The sequence below is a fragment of the Eucyclogobius newberryi genome, unplaced genomic scaffold (assembly GCF_026437365.1).
Source record: "Eucyclogobius newberryi isolate DKJ021-1_F unplaced genomic scaffold, fEucNew1.0.hap1 SCAF_7, whole genome shotgun sequence".
Lineage (NCBI taxonomy): Eukaryota > Metazoa > Chordata > Actinopteri > Gobiiformes > Gobiidae > Eucyclogobius > Eucyclogobius newberryi.
Window position 1 is genome coordinate 35,851,918 of NW_027316389.1, and position 19,047 is coordinate 35,870,964.

General features: G+C 40.7%; 2 protein-coding genes across 3 annotated transcripts in view; one reads left to right on the forward strand and one right to left on the reverse strand.

The window, feature by feature from the left end:
• iqsec3b (IQ motif and Sec7 domain ArfGEF 3b) overlaps positions 1 to 14,949 on the forward strand; it is a 92,766-nt gene extending 77,817 nt beyond the window's left edge. Inside the window, exons 9-15 of one of the 2 annotated variants that reach the window (XM_072434377.1) lie at positions 4,896 to 5,035; positions 5,210 to 5,341; positions 5,425 to 5,524; positions 8,671 to 8,829; positions 10,099 to 10,185; positions 11,009 to 11,055; positions 12,596 to 14,949. In XM_072434377.1, coding sequence (XP_072290478.1) covers positions 4,896 to 5,035; positions 5,210 to 5,341; positions 5,425 to 5,524; positions 8,671 to 8,829; positions 10,099 to 10,185; positions 11,009 to 11,055; positions 12,596 to 13,012 — 1,082 coding nt within the window. In that variant the 3' untranslated portion in view covers positions 13,013 to 14,949. The remainder of the gene's footprint in view (positions 1 to 4,895; positions 5,036 to 5,209; positions 5,342 to 5,424; positions 5,525 to 8,670; positions 8,830 to 10,098; positions 10,186 to 11,008; positions 11,056 to 12,595) is intronic. The other variant, XM_072434379.1, reaches the window with a different exon arrangement.
• A 1,298-nt stretch (positions 14,950 to 16,247) lies between these two features.
• The window catches only part of ptprq (protein tyrosine phosphatase receptor type Q), a 92,977-nt gene continuing 90,177 nt past the window's right edge, over positions 16,248 to 19,047 (reverse strand). The window contains exons 62-63 of the mRNA XM_072434454.1: positions 18,256 to 18,379; positions 16,248 to 16,432 (exon numbers count right to left, since the gene is read on the reverse strand). Coding sequence (XP_072290555.1) covers positions 16,395 to 16,432; positions 18,256 to 18,379 — 162 coding nt within the window. The 3' untranslated portion in view covers positions 16,248 to 16,394. The remainder of the gene's footprint in view (positions 16,433 to 18,255; positions 18,380 to 19,047) is intronic.

Below are 19,047 nucleotides of genomic sequence, written 5' to 3' on the forward strand. Positions count from 1 at the left end.
TCGTTACAGACTTCGGATTACCTGCAATAAAATGTATTTTGTGATGTATCTCTGTCCAATCAGAGTACTCTGTAAGTATTCTGAATACTTTCACATTGAGTCACATTTGAATATAGTGCAATGGGTCTCAACCTGGGGGAATGATAATGTGGCATTACGAGTGGTAGAGCAGATTTTGTACCCACAGTATCTGCTTCACATGTACAACAACGCCACCCTGTTTTTAGAGCAAGGGACAGGGAACCCTCAAATTAATTATTTTATCCTGCTTCATAAAGGTCACACAGGTAAGTTAGGACTGTAAATCGTTGGACAGAGACCAATATACAAAAGGTTTACATTTATTAGGCTGCATAATTTATATAAGTTAGTTTGATAAATTAAAAACCCATTATCACACGTTACATTTCAGATTACAGGTTTAACAATGCACTCGCATCCAGCGTTGTCACAACTTCATTGTAACGTGACCATTAGTCCTAGATCAGTTTTTATCACATACTCGTAGATGGAAGGGAGAAGAAGAAGAAGGGGAGGACGGCATGATGTTACCCTATGCCCGAAGGGACACACCACCGAGGCCGGCTTCCCGGAAGGACCCCAAACTGCACAAACAACACAATATAAGCTGTAGTTTAGAATACAGGACTGACGGCTGTATTAGGTTGCTTACCGATGATGAAAAGCATGATAGGCTCCAGAGGACCAGAGCGACGCAACAAGCCGACACCTGAGCCTAGAACACGGACGAGTTAGCTCCCACTACACCATAGTGCAGAAATTACATGTCGTTTCAACTCACCAAGTGTGAGCTAAACTACCTTGAGGCCACGACGCTTTACGCTGAAAGTAGCACTAGTTTGCCACTATCCTTCGGCTGCCCGGTCTGCGGCTATGCGAGCTGCGAGCTGACGTCAGAGGTGATAGGTCGGGCAACGTAACAGACCCTCCTTTTATAGGGCGTCCTCACCTCCGTCACAACCTGCAGGTGGACAATAGACCGTCCTGCTACAATTTCATGGAGAGAAATGATTTCAGGGTGATGATATGAAAGGAAACATTTAAAATTATACAATAGTCTTGTTGTCAAGGCTTGACTCCCTTCTAATACAGTGGTAAATATATATACATGTATTTATGAGATAAGAAAAACTTTTTTTTTTTATCACAATTGAATATGAAGGAAACAGTTTACATGCTTTTCTATTTTTCTCAAGTTGTCTTTCTTAAGTTCTAAGCCTACATTATGTGCTCAAATACTGCAATGTTTTCCTCAACTTTTAGAAAATTAACTGTATTCTGTCACTAAATGAGTATTCTGATATGTATTCTTGGTACATTTATTCAGTTAGTTCCCAACACTGATAATATGTACGCTGATTTGAGCATACATCCTTTTGATTGCTGATTGCTGATTTTGGATTAGTGTAAAACCCACAGTGCAGTGTCCATATTTTAAGAATAAGTAAACATAAAATCATAAAAAGTGTTTTGCTTCTTGACACAAACATAAGTAACTACACAGTTAAAAATAAACCTGGTTAAGTTCTATAAAGAACGTTTAACTTAAGAGGTTGTCTGTGCCAGTGTAGTCTAAGGGTGTATTCACACTTTCACAGTCACCACGTCAAAACTGGGAAAAAACTGGAGCTAAAGCTGGAATAGACCAGGACTACAGCAGGACTAAAGAGAGAATGCATTTAGACCCAAATTGGGCAAAAAGTAGGTAAGACAAAATGTGAACGCACCCTGACCCTGACAGAGAATGTGCTCTGAACATAATGAACATGAGTGACTCTTACACTGGAAACAGCAGCTGGCTCCTGTGGCCAGTAGAAGGTCACTAAAGTCACTGCAAAACAAAAATAAATGACTAATCCTCAGACACTGTGAACAGAACCTAAACTGCAGTTAAGTCTCAACATGTGTGACTCTCAATTCTCAATGATACATACATGTTGGATTTGGAGAATAAAGTCTTAAGCTAAATAACATGTGCTATCCAAACTGCAGTTGATACAGCTGAGAAGAAAAATGCTCCTCAGTGATCTCACTGTTGTGGTCTCTGGACATTCAGGCTGTGCTGGTCAGTTTGAAGATCTATCTTGTGACCTGTAAGCACAACATGGGTGAGTGAGAATGACTCTACTGTACCTGCTGTCCCTCACTGATCAGAAGACATTCTTTAGGGCAGTGCTCCTGTGGCCCTCACCCTGGACTGGTGCAGACTGACCTCTGCTCTGATCAGGTCTGACCAAGAAGTAGCTGTAGAAGATTTTATTAAAACATTTATTTTAGTGATGGTACAAAGAAATAGAGGATCAAGCAGGTGCAGTCTACAGTAGCACTAGTAGCTTTATTTTATGTATTAACTGCTATAATTGTTGTTGCATGTACAACAATCATAAGATTTAGTCTGTGGTCTGTAAAGGTAAAAAACACTTTATTACAGTCACTCTGCTCTTCTCTGTACTCGGCCCAACTTTGGAGTTCTAAAAGTCGACCAGACTGCAGAAACTAACAGTTGCATATAATGACTATGAGACGCTGCTGAAGGTGCAGAGACATGGTCGAGCCAATCAGATGTTTACCTAATGTAGAGTTCACTCATGTTTATTACTATAAAGTCATGTGTAGAATAATGAAGTCACCAAATGCAATAGTTCAGACTCTGATTTGTCCTGAGATAATCTCAGTGAGGTTCACCTCAAAACTGTCTCTATGTAAGAGGAGACTGTAGACAACATACAAGATTATATCAGATAACTCATGTGGACCAGCGTGGTCCTGTTCCTCTTCCATGGTGACTCCGGTGCAGGCAGGGTCTGTCCGACACATGCCACTGGGGACACATTTTTCACACTATTCCTCGATTGAAGCTGAGTTTATCTAAAACTCCGGGCCATCAGACTGTCATCTAATTTTAGCCAAAATGCTATTTGCAACTACAGTAAAAAAGCTAACTGTTTCTCAGTGGCATCATTTACTGGGGTGTCAAACTCATTTTGGGCTGAATTTCAACGCTCAGTCTGGGTCACGGGCTGAACATAACGTAAAACATAAAACAATATTAAAAAAATAAATCGTTGTGTATTGCCTAGTAACAGTTATTTGTGGACACTACAGCAGGGGAGTCTATATTCATGAATCAGCAGCAGGAACAGGAATATGGACTTGATCTGATTCTGGCATCAGATGTTTACCATAGACCTGTTGACTGTTGCTGCTCAAACTCAATATAAACTCACTAGTTTTCATAGTTTAAGCTTAGTGAGAAATAGAGCTGTTTGTGTCGGTGATGTCCGTAGGCTCACATTAGTCCTGTGGCACTATGTATCCTGAGCCAATACAGCATGTTAAAGTCTGTTGAAGCCCATGAGTGTCCCATGCGCATACACACATTAAGTTACACATACACAAATCACTTTACACACACTTCTTATTACTAACAAATCTTTCTTTTAGTTGAAGTTTGTCCATCCTCACAGCAGCTCATGTATTACCGTTCGCTTTGGTGGTGTCCACAGCGCAGTGATCCTCTGTGTTTATTCAAAAATAACTCCAGTCAGCATTAGAATTCTTTCTGATCCTGGTATAATATGGAAAATGAACTGTTATTTGAACAACATGTTGAAGCAGGTTATGATTTGTTAAAGATTAGAAAACGTATGCATACTTATGTCCTTTCAACTAACAACAATTACACCTTTGTGTTTGAGTAATACTATTTTTTATTTAGGTCTAGAAACAGTTTTTTTTTCTAGTCCCAATGAAGACAAGATATTCAATGGGCGTTGTATCTTATAAATAACTGCAGCCTATTTAATTTGCAACAATTGAATAACACTGGTTGCATTTTGAGCTTTTACAGCATTTTACCAGTAATATGTATCCTGCTGTTATATAAGCAATGTCACAGGGGATGTGTTTTATGATGTATTTGTCCCACCATTGTATCCTTTGCTGTCTTTTATATTGCTTGTCCTATGAAAAAATTAAATCTCCTGAAAGCACCGGATGTGGCTTCACCTGGCCACATAAGGCAGGCTGTGACCCTATAAGGCACACACACTCTGGCCACATAAGGCAGGCTGTGGCCATATAAGGCGCACACACTCTGGCCACATAAGGCAGGCTGTGGCCATATAAGGCACACTCCGGCCATACAAGGGCTGCTGTGACCATATAAGGCACACCATGGCCAAATAAGGCAGGCTGTGACCATATAAGGCACACTCTGGCCATACAAGGGCTGCTGTGACCATATAAGGCACACCCTGGCCACAAAAGGCAGGTTGTGACCATGAAAGGCACACTCTGGCCATACAAGGGCCACTGTGACCATAAAAGGCACGCTCTGGCCATACAAGGGCTGCTGTGACCATAAAAGGCACGCTCTGGCCATACAAGGGCTGCTGTGACCATATAAGGCACACTCTGGCCACATAAGACAGGCTGTGACCTTCCTTTGTCTCTTGCAGCAAATGGAACATAGGCATTTAAAAACAATCCTACCTGTAAACGCCAATGTTTTCTGCTCTGTGCAGATAATCCTGCCACATACTGTGAAAATGTAATTGGCTTGATTTTACAGCTACTATTAATAGACAAGGCTGCCACTATTCTTTGTGAAACGATCCCAAACATCAATGCTCCACTGGAGCAAGACATTTATAAATTTAGAGCTAACAACATAGCATGTCACAATGTCATTTTAAGGTTAAAGGTTATATTGGGTATGTCATCTTGATTTTGAATGGAGGTCCTTTATAGTAACAGGTCCTATTCATGAAATATCACCAGGGCATTTGCAAAAATATTTGCAAAAAGCTCTGATGACAAGATCCTTACTGTAGAACACATTTCATCTGATGTGTGGTTCATGTTGTTGTCAGGGGTGGATGACGGAGCAGACATCCCCAGGGACATGGTCTCTGGGATCTACGAGAGGATCCAGCAGAGGGAGCTGCGCTCTAATGAGGACCATGTGACCTATGTGAGCCGTGTGGAGCAGTCCATCCTCGGACTCAAAACTGTACGTGCTCTATGTAATCTAGTGGATGTAAACATGATTACACTGATAGTGGCCACAGAACCCGAAATACCACTATGACCACGTCACAATATCACTCTCAAGTGACTAATAACCCCAATAAACAGGCCTAAAATAAATACAAGGTGAATATACTGATGTTGTGTGTTGTGTCAGATCCTGGCAGTGCCGCACCGCCGCCTGGTCTGCTGCTGTCGTCTCTTCGAGGTCCCTGACGCTAACAAACCTCACAAACAGAAGCTGTCCCAGATGCAGAGGGAGGTGTTCCTCTTCAATGACCTTCTGCTGGTCAGACCATTGTATTATCATTATGTTTATATTTCCTCTCCAAATCAAACTGTATCTGAACTTTGTTGTCTGTGCTGTTCCAGATCCTGAAGTTGTGTCCTAAAAAGAAAAGTGCAGCCTGTTACACATTCTGTAAGGCCATGGGTCTGCTGGGCATGCAATTCCACCTCTTCAGCAACGAATGTAAGAAACCACCTCACGCTCCAAGCTCTCCTAGGGCAGCTCCATGTTTCTGTGCAGTGGTTTGGTTTTGTGTCTGAGATGCAGCTGAAGGCAGCTCCAGACTGACGCTCCTGTTTGTGTGTGCTCTGACCATTCATGACTGACTGATGCGGATTTAAATACTATAAACTTGGCTACTAAGTCAAGAATAAATGTGAACTTCAGCACAGATCACACCAGTGACAACATAGGACTATTTTTTGAAATTCTCGTCATCTAGCACAGTAGTTCCAAAAGTGGGGGTCGAGATAGTTTCAAGCCTGATTTGACATGAATAAAACGCCACAAAGCCCTACGTCAGCAAAATGGCTCCAATATTAAACTTTATAACAACGTTCCATTGACGAAATGGCTCCAGATAAATGCCCACTTTGTTCACGTCTGGATATTAAATTATACTAAAACATGCTGTTGACATTTTGCAGCTATTAGTGCTGGGCAAGTTAACGCGTTATTATCGCGCTAACTCATCACTTATTTAACGCGATCAATTATTTTAACGCGCATTAACGCAGGTCGGATTCCCCTGGTCCGCACCAGTTCTAAAGCCATTAGAAAGATAAACGCACCGGACGCGCGTTCTCGACCCGCCGGACTCATGTCCGTAGTCGAATACACATAAAAATGCTGATGCACTTTAGACTTCTTTTTAATTCATTTTGAATTTTGCACGTAAAAATGCGATTAATCGTGATTAATCAAGAAAATAATGTGATTAATCACGATTAAAATAATTTTAATCGTCGCCCAGCCCTAGCAGCTATTGAACCAATTACCTTTAAAGTGATCACATTCAGTCAAGTGGGATTAAAATCAAGGGTATCCTGTATTTGAAAAGCATCTTATTCATCAGCAGATTATTTAATTTTGACACATTCCCACCGGCTTCTAATCAACCAAACCTGAAAATGCCAAAATGTGTATACTTATATTCTTAAAAACTTGATTAGCATTTGTCAATGAAATTAGGATGAATGGAATCAAGGGAGTGTGAAATTACCCTTGGATAAATACGACATTTTGTCATTGTTAAAAAAGACAAAAATGTTTGCGTTATCACTTAAATTGACTCTCTAAATTATGTTTTTCTTCCTACAACATTAAACTTTACAGTGCACAAAAATGTCTTCTGTAAAGTACATCTAGAGTGATTTTTATTTTTTTTAACAAAAACACCAAAATGTCCTGTGGTGTGACTGTAACACTTTTCTTAAAATAAAACAACAAATCTAGAATGAAAATTAGTTAATAAAGGTGGTGGCATAAACATGAACATTTAAACATTATAGAAAATAATTCAATTGTAGTCATCTGTGAACTCAAATTGTATGCTCCTCTGAGCTGCGAAAACCCTGCCCTCGCATATGACTGGTCTGTACTGTTACCTGACCAGTGCCCTGGTCACCCGGACCAGGTACACAGATTGAGAATGAATTTTGGATGAAAGTCAAATTGTCTTGATTTTCAAATCCATGTCCAGATGACTACACCTCTACAATGGAACACTGCTGGACCAATGAGGGATTAAACCAACGTGTTTACATTATTAATTAAAGTACACTTTTATCTGTACTTCGATATAAGATATAAGAAGTGTAGTGCTGTAATCCAAACAGGAAAAAGAGGAAAAATCACATCTTTGAAAAGACCAGAAGGTTTGGATCCTGCGCTCGACATTTACATCCTTGGCAGAGCAGGCAGAACAAATTGTGACACTTAATAAAACTGCTTTTAAATTCAATAATCTAACTATGGCTGACATGTTAAGGAAATGTGTGAGTCCCTATAAACCAGGACAGGTTTTAGATTTATGTGTGTGCCCTGCAGCACTGGGGCAGCTCCTTTAACATGACACGGACTGAGTGAACTCAGTGACTGTAAACAGTGAAAATAGTGAGTTGAAGTTAGCGGAGGAATCAGACAGTACTCTGCATTGGGCTGATAATAATGTGTGTCGCGGTGCAGAGAAAACACAAGCTGCACAGAACAGTCATCACAGCAACCGCTCGGACACAAGAAGTAAAATAAAAGATGATCCTCACTGTCCATATCAACCACCTCATGTTTTGGGCCACCTCATGTTTTGAGTCGGCGTCGCAGTGAGAACATTTCGATGACTTGTTAGATTTATCGTGAGAAGTCACTCTCCTGTGTCATGGGGCTAGTACAAAGCGGTTTCACTGAAATGTCTTTCCTCCAAAGCGTAAAAGAAGCCCACAACCAACAAATACTGGATCGTCTGTATCAGTCTGCTTCCTTCATCTCCTCCTCGTGCATTCTTCATGAAAACAACGGCACTGGGCATGTGTGTTTCATCCAAATGTTTCAATTTTATATCTTCACTCAAAGTCATACTTTCATCACTGTGAAAGGTATGATATGGCCCAGGCCCTGCTTGCACTTCTATAGCTGCTTTTCCTCACAGTTTTACACCAAACATGTGCCTGTGATATTGACTAAAGCTCCAAACAGCTGTTACAGAGGGCCGATGGCCTGTTTTTACAACATTCATAATTTCTCTTGTAAATTTGACAAGATAAAAACAAGACAGGATTTATGGGCAAACATTTTTATTTAGCAAACTTTAAAGGAAAGACTTCACCAAACAAAGTGAATTTCAAGCAAGATGAACCTGCAATAAACGTTGTCGAGTGTTATCGCTAAGATGGCAGAATGGAAGAGAGATTGCGTTTATAGGAATGATTTGAGAGGCAAAGATAGCAGGCTGATGTGATAGAAGCCTGCTTAAGGCTAACATATGGTTATAGTACACTAATCATGCATTTGACCCATGTTAGTCGGGCTGCAAGTCTCAATTCAATTCATGTTGATTAGGGTAAGGGTATAGAAGGGTTGCTTGATCATTTTGAGAGCTTTTACCACCTTTTTTTTTTAGTAACTTAATAGATGCTTGTTTTCTACCAAAATGTCTTTAGTGGTCTACAGTCCTACATGTTTTTCTGCCTCTGGAGCAACCTGTCAGAACCTATCTCAACATCTCATTCTCATGAGTGCTTAGCTGGAGGATTAAGGACAAGGTACAATACCAGTGTCTGTGATCCCGTCTCTCCTGTCTGATTGTGGCCTCATTGCTGTCCCATGAGCAGACTATGCCCACGGCATCACCATGATGAGTCCGTTCACCTCTGAGAAGAAGCAGCTGGTGAGCTTCTGCTCCCCCAGCGGAGAGGAGCTCCGCAAGTTTGCAGAGGAGCTCCGAGAGGCCATTGCCGAGGTGAACGAGATGGAGCAGATCCACATCCAGTGTAAGTCTGAGTACACAGAGGAGGGAGGGAGGGAGGGAGGGTGGGGGAGCTCCAGATCCAGATCCAGATCCAGATCCAGATCCAGTGTAAGTCTGTAAGATCTGTAGATTTAACTGTCAATTTTGTGTACATAGTAAGTCTGTTTTAATCTTATAGTAAATTTAAATTGTTTTTCTTTAATGCATGCCTTATTTTATACATCTCGTTACTAGCCTGTGAATTTTTGTTCACTGACAATGTTAATAAACCTTTTCTGATTCTGATTCTGAAAGAGAGAGAGTGAGTAAGCAGGCTGAGGGGAAGAGGGAGGGAGGAAGAGAGACATATACAAGGGTCCGACATGACACACTCGTTGGTGCTGCCATCTTGAGGACAGAAGCTGCTGCTGCGCTGTGGGTTTTTGGCAGGAACAAGTCTCAAAAGAAAGGATTATTTAAGACATTGTCACCAGAAATTGATTAGTTAGCCTCACTTTCCAAATATATATTATAGGGTCAGATAGTAGAAACAGCTTCAGTTGTAGTCATCTGGACTCAGTTAGAAAAAATAGACGTTTCGACTCTCATCCAAGAGTCATTGTCAATGACAGAATTTAGGTCGAGAACTCTGATATTTATACTCTTCTGTGGTAAGTCCAGCCCATTGGGCGGAGCCTTCCTGAGTTGTTATTGACAATGACTCTTGGATGAGAGTCGAAACGTCTATTTTTTCTAACTGAGTCCAGATGACTACAACTGAAGCTTTTTCTACTATGGAACACGCCTGGACGAATGAGGGATTACACCGACATAGGGTCAGATACAAAGTCCATGCTCTTGAATCCTTTGCAGGCTTGGGAAAGAGCAGCAGCGGATGAGGAAGCTTGATGTAAATGTCCACAAACGATTGTTGTGTTAACTTTTTCTTTGTCTTAAGTGGTGTTCACGACTCGCCTGGCTGTAGATAAGGCTTAAAACCCCAAACTTCTGTCTTCTTGAAGTATCAGCCCTTTTCATTTTCAGTGAGATGCTATTTCATGACGTAGCATCATGACTATCTAATAGTGGAGATACGCTACAATAGCAATGTCCTCAAATGGTGACGACAACATACAAATCACGTGAAAAACCCATTATTGGAAGAGAGAGAGGGTGAAAGAGCAGGCTGAGAGAGAAGGGAGGCAATTGGTAGTTATGGAGGGTGAGAGAGAGTTGAGGAAGAATGGAAGAAATAGAGAGAGCACAGGAGAGAGCGAGGGAGTAGAGACCTCACCTCTGTGTCTGTGTGCAGGGGAGCTGGAGAGGCAGCAGGGCATCCAGCATGGCATCCACACAAACGGGGGCCAGGTGGAGCACACAGGCCATGGCTCTCCCTCAGGTACTGGGACCCGCCCACACATCTGAGGTTTATACATATGACCCGGGCTAGTGGGGTCCAGTCAGGATTTCAGGGTTTCAGGATCACTTATTTATAGTATAAGAACCTGCCACCATCACTTGACCACTATTCCATAAGTATGTATATGTAGTGATGCACACATTATGTTGCAATTTGGTAAACTAGTGCAACATATTATTTATGATATTCAAGAGCTGTTTCTAATTCGGGTTTAATTTTAAGTTTTGTACAATTTTAACTGACTAATTTAGTTTAGTGAAACACTAAAGCCACTTTTCGACTGGCCTTGGCCCCCCAAACTGATTCACTTTAGAATGCTTCTGAATGGTTCTTTTCACAATGGCTCAATGTATAAGTCAGTGGAAATACACTGGTTTATCACAAGATCAAGTCAGAAAATAATGATTTCTCAGCAAACACTCGGGAGACAAAAGCAATGAATTCTGCTTCGGAAGCTATTTCTTCTCAGGGTAGATTGCTTAAATAAACCGGTACGTCTACGTTAGACAGTGGAGACACTTGTCAGACAGACCAAAGTGAACCAGTGGAAACATGGCTTAATATTCCTCAAAAATCCTATAGAGACCTACAAAGTGATCCTTAACATAAAAAATAATAAAGCAAATAGCCTTGGAAGTCAGATTAAATCATAATGTATCTTGTTTGCCCCTTTAAACAGATGCAATTTGTGAAACTTTACATTTTACTCTATTCGTCTAAGTACATTTGTGTTTGGCAGTCTGAATTTTATCTTTGAAAACTCCTTGACTTGTACCATTTTGCGCTGGCTCCTCACCCACAGGCACACAGGACGTTTATGACAAAACCGGCAACAACAACACGGTGGAGGTTAGTGTCCCCGTACTCTTCCTGCACGCCGTGGGTAAGTGTCTTTATGTGTGCACTTTTGACAAGAGGAAAACGGCGCTCTCTATAGCTGTACTGTGAAAGCGATATCCTCCGCCTGGGGCACATCAGTGCTCTGTAGCCAGGAAACAAAGGGCCGTGTGTGTGCTGTGAGAGGGTCCACAAACACTCCACTCACCAGACAACATGTCCTCTTTCATCCCCCGCTGCCAGTCCTGCTCCTTTAAGCCAGCCCAGGCCCAGCTGGAGCTCACAGCACCCGCGACACAGCCACATAAGCTGGCCATCATTAGCAGGTTGAGTGAATGTGACAAGTAGGGGGGAAAAAGGATGCTGATCTGTCAAAGAAATGTATGAGACAAACCTTAAAACAAAACAAAAAATAGAAAATAGACCCAAAATCTAATGTTGGAAGGTAATGAAGTATGGAAATAAATGTACTGTAGGTATCTTTAGGTATCTGTACTTTTCCACACAACTGTAAGTACATTTGTAGCGGATACTTTTGCTAAAGTACATCAGGGCTGTACTTTCTACTCCACTACATTTTTGAACTGGATTGAAAAGTAAAAAGTCATGTCTTGATAGTTTGAGACCTGCTGAATTGTTCCCACGTTTATGGTGACATGCTGCCTAAAAACTTGCATTCTGTCTTTGAGCAAACAAACTAAAATGACTAGAAAAACTAACTGAAACAAATAAATGGATTCTGTTGACCAAAAATCAGCACAGTTCTTAATAAAGAGCACTGTTGAATGAACAAAGGATTGATACAATTTGGAGACTTACTATTAGAATGAATTAGGGAACAGGAACCATACTTAAAGAGAGTGAATTGAGGTCTCCACAAGGGTCTGTTGTGGGACCTCTTTTGTTCTACCATTGCACTATTAATATTAACCACGTCCTTTATAAAACCATGTCCAATTAGAAAAGCCTCTTATCCAAAATGTGGCTTCTCCTTGACTGTTCCTCTGCTCATTTGTGTCCTGCCTTAGCTGCTCCTCTAGATGTGTTCTCTTGTGTTAGAGGCACCATGCCCTCGGTGTCACCTCTGTCTCCTCCTCACTCTTCTTCTCTCTTCCTGTCTGGACCCTACACACACATCACACACTGCTCACTGCTCTCTCTTGTGGTTTTTGGGGATCTCACATCACGCTCAGGGTTCCCACGCTTCAGCTCAATACTGTTATCATAGGAATATTTTCCCACAAATATGCATTGTGTAGAGTAGAGCCAGAGGAAAGTTGTAACTTTACAGTTAATTCCCTATAGAGTTTTGTAGAGCAGACACAATTCAACCTACTTTACATAATATTTGAGCGTTGAACGTATTTCTCAGTTTAAAGGGGAGATAGTTTTATAGAAGTGTGGGAGCCACTTTGAGTGGGAGTTATTGCATGTGCACTATGTGCTGGTCCCTCGCATGCTGCATGCCCATGTGTCAGTCATCTGAGGGCTGCAGACAGGCTGCGTTCAGGCTGGTAACTCCTCATGCGTTCTCTGACTGTTCCTAAACTAGGTGTCAATTCACAACAGGCTGCAGACCTATCAGCTGAGCCAGCCCGCCATTGAGTCGGCCCCGTTGGCCCTGACGGCCCCTCCCGCCCTGCTCAGCACTGTCCAGGCCGGAGAGCTGCGCCCCGAGACCCTAATCCAGTGTCAACAGATCGTCAAGGTGATTGTGGTGGACCAGAGTGGCAGAGGACGCATGGAGGCTTTCCTGAGCCAGGGCCCAGCCACACACCAGCTCATCCAGTCTGCCCTCTCCACCCCAGTGCGGGTACCCAGCGAGGGTCCTCAGCCTCCCCTGCCACCACCTCCCCCCCCTTACAACCACCCACACCAATTCTGTCCCCCTGACTCCCCCATGCCCCTGCACCACACCATGCCTCTAATCCGCCGTCGCAACTCCAGTGGCTCCCGCAGCATCGTCTGAGAGCACTTTAGTCTGTCTGCCACAGGAGCAGGCAGGAGCAGGAACATCGTAGGAGTCAGACCTGCCGCACTCATTACAGGAGCTGTTTTTGAACACCATGACTCTGATGCCATTTCTAAAAGAAATATGTGTTTCTTTGATCTCCCTCTAAACATGGCCCAGGAGCAGATGAGCTGTCTCTCTTTAAAACCCTTTGACCCTACATTTACAAATGTTACTTCTCAAATGTGAGCATTGTCACCACAACCAAGGAGCAGAGTCAGACTTCAGACTGCAGCAGCTTCAAAGGAACACTAAAAACAGTCGCAAGAACGCATCACAGAAAGGATCTATTTTTGTTTTGTCACCAGTTCCTGTAGCTGCAGTTTGTTCTACTCGGAGATAGCACACTTTCTCACCAACATTTGAAATCTATATTTCTTCGCTACGTTATTGTTTTTCTTATCTGTGCATAATGAGGCCAAACACAACTGTAGCTTTCATGTGTGATGCAAACACAGTGTGTGGTGTGTAAATGTGGGGGCAGAGCTGTTAAAACACACTGTAGCAGGCTTTGGTTGTATAAAATAGTGTGTATGAATGTCGCTCCTTCCCCTCATATCCTCAAGACAATCATATCCGTGTGCATCATTTGCTGCTGTGTTTTGCTAATCATGTGGGAACCTGGATGCTTTGCTGTAGGTTTTTGTTTTGCTCTCACATCTCAGGAAGGCTTAGTCTCACTGTCCTCTACCCGCTGCGTGTTGTGTCCAGCGCTCTCGCAGGTAGCACCGACTTAAAAGGCTGGAACACCCACAGATTATTTTACTTTTTGTACTTTTGGTCCTTCTGCAAATCTGCGAAAAATGTGTAATTTTGCGGCCACAAAAAATGAAGACAAATTGCTTAGACAGGGTAGACCGAGGTCACATCTCCCACTCTGCTCCCCTTTTGCACACGACTCCTACAAGATGATGCATTCCTTTACTGAACGTGAAATCAGGGGGAAAACTGAAGATGTCCGTGGAATAATGATCAACTTTTTCACTGTGTGCTTTGCTTTGCGTCGCGGCGTCTTTGTACAGCAGACCGCCAATCATCTAACACTCTTTTTGCATCACGACGGAACATATTGTACATAGATAATTTAGATTTATTCCGAACACGTGATTGCTTCGCCCCTCCATGTGTATCTTGTGTATTTGTACAGAGAATATCTAGTTTAAAAAGAAAGAATATAGTAATTATTATAGTTCTATTATGATATGGTTATTATTCACTTTGCAAATCAGGGGGTTCTCCTCAAAATCCTTCTGCTATGTGTGTGCGTGAGAGAAATGAGCAGCTTTTCTAGAGTACACCGCAGTTACCATGGCAACGTACACAGCTATGATTTCAGATCTGCATTAATCATTATAAGACTATGTTTATATAATTGTGGGATAATGGGAGAATGGGATGTGTCACTTGTTAGTAAAGGGCTATGCTGTATTGGCGAATATATACATGCATTTTACAACATGAAAAGGTAGACACGACATGCACATAGCAGCCAAAGCCACAATTGAACTTCACTTTAGAATTTGCTCAGTTTTAGAATCACTTTAGAGTCTTGTAGTATACTTATAGCATGGGACATGATTTGGTTTTGATCATTTGTTTGTATCATTCGTCACGGCATGTTGGGCCTCCTCTTCTTCTTCTTTAGGTTTCTTCCTTCTTTCTTCCTGCTTCATTTCTCGGCCCAACCCCTACCTGGAACCCCCCACCACCTTCTCCATGGTTGTCATGGAGATGCACCAATCTGCATCTTCACTGTGGAGCGCTGTCAGTAATCTTTGCACCCTCACCAGATTTCTAAAAAGAGATTTATAATGATTGACATGTTTACTAATGGATATTTCTAACCTTTCTTTTTTGTTTGAAGAGAATGAAAGAATAAAGTAGTTTTTACTCTCGCTGCTGGTCTCTGCTGGATTTGTCAAGGTTGCTTTACAAGTATTGAAGATAATTATATTTACGATGTAGTTAAAAAAAAAGCATAGTTTGGCAAATTGTTTTAGTTTTTTATTTTGACTTCTTAATTATAAATCATGACATCACACTATAACCAAGCAACCAAATCTGTCACAGAAATTATTATTTGACAAATAAAAATATATGAGGAAACCTTTATTTTATAGAATTATTGTTAAAAGTGGCAGAAAAGTTTTTCCTGGCTGAAAATTGTGCCAAACTAAAACTCTGATTTTCCGTTACTTGATTGGTGTGAAAGTATATTTTATATTTACAACAGATTTCATACCACCAAATCAAAGTAAAATATAGAAAATCATAAAAACATATGCACTTTATGTACATTGTATTTCTTACCCCCACCAGTCCATTTTTAAAACCATTTTACATTTTTCAATTCCTAAATATCAAAACTAGAAAACAAATACTGATTTACTTTATTTTTCATCATCAGCTTCACAGCTTTATGAAATCACAAATTGCCAAAACCAGTTAAAATCAATAGAGTTTGGCTGATTAAATCCTACACAAGTGTAAAAAACAAAACAGCCAGCCCTAAACAGTTTTCATTATTCCCTGCTGATGGATGCAAGTTACAGAAATACAAATATGTAGATTAAACTTGATTGGATGCATGTGCCTTTTCACACTGTTACAAAAGTGATCAAGTCCAGGCTGGCCATGCTCAAACCAAATTAACAAAGACATCTCAAAGTGTTATGTCATCAGAATGTTCAAAAGTCCAGAATGGAGGCAAAATGCCTCTTTTGACTTTCGAACATTCGGATGACATAACACTTTGAGATGTCTTTGCTAATTTGATCTACTGATCATGACACAATTTCAATGATTAATTGACAGCAGATCAAGGTGCTGAAAGTTTGAAGTCTTTATGACAAAAAAATAAGTAACTTTCTTCCATTTCCAGTGTAGAAATATCAGTTAATTTCTGTTTCCATTACATAAAATCAAAAAAATGAAAACGAGCTGCAGAAAAACTATAATTTGTGTATAAATTATGTGATATATCTGCAGATAAAATTAAAAACTAACATGGGCTCAAGTTTTTGTCCAGTAAAGATCAGAATAATCTCCTATTGAAGAAACAAATAATGTAAAATAAATACTATATGTGTTTAAACCAGACTCTCATGTCACTCACATATATCTGAATCAGTTTAAGGGACAAAAAAACCTTGATTTTTCATATTTTTTGTGTTTTTACATTTTACATGCCGCTGTGAATCCTAGAGATGTGATATAGGGAAGACGCCTCCAGGCTTTCCTACTGTTCACCGTCAGGTTCCTCTGCCATCGCTTCTCCAGGCTCAGCTAAACCCTGCAGGTCAAAGTGTGGATCTTCTCTGGCCGACAGAGACATCACTCCTCACATGGTGGTCTCTTCCCACTCCAGCTCCACGTCACCTGAAAGCAGCGCGAGCGGGATGACCATGAGCCGTGTGGAGCGGAGGCACAGCACTCTCACACCAACAGCAGTTTCACATTACACTTTTAACTCCACCTGCTGTTTGGAAGATTGTAAGATAAGATGGCCTTTATTTGTCCAACATGGGGAAATTCCAGTGTTGTAACACAGATTAGAAACAGAGTTATAATAATAAAAACAGATAATTTAGAAATAACTCTTATAATCAGCCATTATATGGACAGAAAATATTGCACCAGAGATGATTGACTTTATGTCACAGTGTTGCATGTTTCATTTACATGTTTACTTGATAATGGTGTACTAAAGTATAAGTACTGTACTTAAGTAAAATGTTTAGGTATCTGTATTTTAGTAACTCACTTACAGTGGATACTTTTTACTTTATTTCACTTCTTTTGAAGAGTAGTCTCTGGACTGAAAAGTAGAAGGTACTTTTCATTTGATTAAAGCACATTCGTGGTGACATTCTGGATTTGAGTTCAAGTCCTGTCTTTGAGCAAAATGTTTTTATACATATAAAAAGTGTAGAAACATTGAAAGATGGATTGACAAATGTTTTCACAAATTACTGTGTACTTTCAATACTTTAAGTAGACACTTATGCTACACTTTTAATTTCACTTAAGTAAATCTTTTGTATCTGTACTTTTACTTAACAAAATTGAGTACTTCTTCCACCATTTATTGGTTGAGATATAAATCGTATTATACAATGTGCATATGTAACCAGTTCATGTATTATTGTTGTATAATCACACAAAATCTTGTGTTCAACATGCCTGGTATTTGTTTTATTGTGCTGTCAGTGTCCTCCAGCCCCTTCTTCTTCGTGTGTTCCCCTTATAAATTTGATGGTCGTGACTTCCTCTTCCCTTTTAAAATCTTCGTGCAGGGAAGAGGTCAGTCATCCCTCGTGTCGTCCTTCATGTTTTATATGTTGTATATTGATTTAATTGTTGTTATGTCCCTTTTTAGTTTGGGCTGGATTTGCCTCGTGGCACATGTAAACTTATTTGATGTTTTTCCGTTTACCAGATATGTTTTTGGCCTTTTAATATCTTCGTGCAGGGAAGAGTTTGGGCTGGATTTGCCTCGTGGCACATGTAAACTTATTTGATGTTTTTCCGTTTACCAGTGAATAAACGGTGGCCACTCGATTGAACAACACAATGCAGGAACACTCCGGTCACACATATTTGTTTTCTTCTATACAACGTAAAGTAAACAGACAGGTTTACACATTGTCATCCAGCCAACCATGAATAGCAGGGGAGATGGTGATGATATAAATTAGCCCCAAGCTAAATGGTCGAGACCATCAGGCCAGACCATATTGCTCGGGAGCTGCGCTTGTTCTCCAACAGAATCAGATGTTGTAATCCCATTTATATTTAAGACCGTATAGTCCTGGTTCAGATATTAGTCTAGTCCTGTACAAGATGTGGTTTATGCCTGATGTGATGCAAATAGACACTAAAGGTTATCTCATCTTATTTTATCTTTAGTCATGGTTTAGGAGTGAGACTAGGTTTAGGACAAGGCCTAGCTCTAGATCGGCAGCTCTAATTCAAGTTTGGTTATTGATCAACACTGGGTTTTCTTAGTCCTACTTTAGTCCTATTTATTTAGCTATGTTTAATTATTTATTTCAGTGAAACAGTATAGTCCTCTGAAAAATCTGGCGCCCTCGAAAATATAATTGAATGACTTAGTGTGTCCTGCAAGTGCTGTGTGAAACTGTTGGTGTGGGTGTGCAGTTGTCTCCGGTGTGCAGTTTGACTCGACTCGGCTGCGTTACCTTCCATGCCCTCCAGGGAGTCGGTCTTCTCCAAAGCAGAGTAGCTCACAAACCAGATGGACTGGCTGTTCCCTTTGCTGTTGAGGAGTTCTAACGTACTCTGGTGCAGAAAGATGTACTGAGCCTGGAAGGATTACAAGTCATTATTGTTTGCTGATAGTATTCCTGAATCAATTATATATTGTATAACAAATGTCTTGGGAAAGAAAAAATCTACATCTTCAATAATCTGGTTATTTGTATTATATAAATGCAAATGCTTGTAATTTTTTATCCACAAATCTATGTATTGACAACAACATTTGGCCTGTTTCTTGTCTCAGATGAACAGTTGGTGAAGTTATAGCAGGCGTCCAAAGCATCAGGAGAAATGTAAGTCTATGGTGGTATTAGGTGTAAATTTGACACTACAGTGTGAACACAGCTCAAAAACTACAATCAAATACACACAAAATAGTAACAGAAATAGAACAAAAAATCTAGATAAGTCATGAAATGGTTTGTTTAGCAAATGCTCTGAGATGGAGAGTATTTTAACATTTGTTGTTTAACATTATTGCATTGTCATCTTCACTCAATCCAGTGTTTATATAATATGTTCCTCGGCTCATGATTCACAGGAGTTGTTCATTATTCTGCTGAAATGAAGAAGCGATTAAAGAGTCATGAGGAACACATCTGCTGACACAAAAGGCAGCGCTGGCATTGCACTGCAGAACACTCAGCCTGACAGTTTGACTCTGCTCAGTCACACCTGAGAAGTGCCTGTCTGAGTCAGAGCGGGGAATCCTG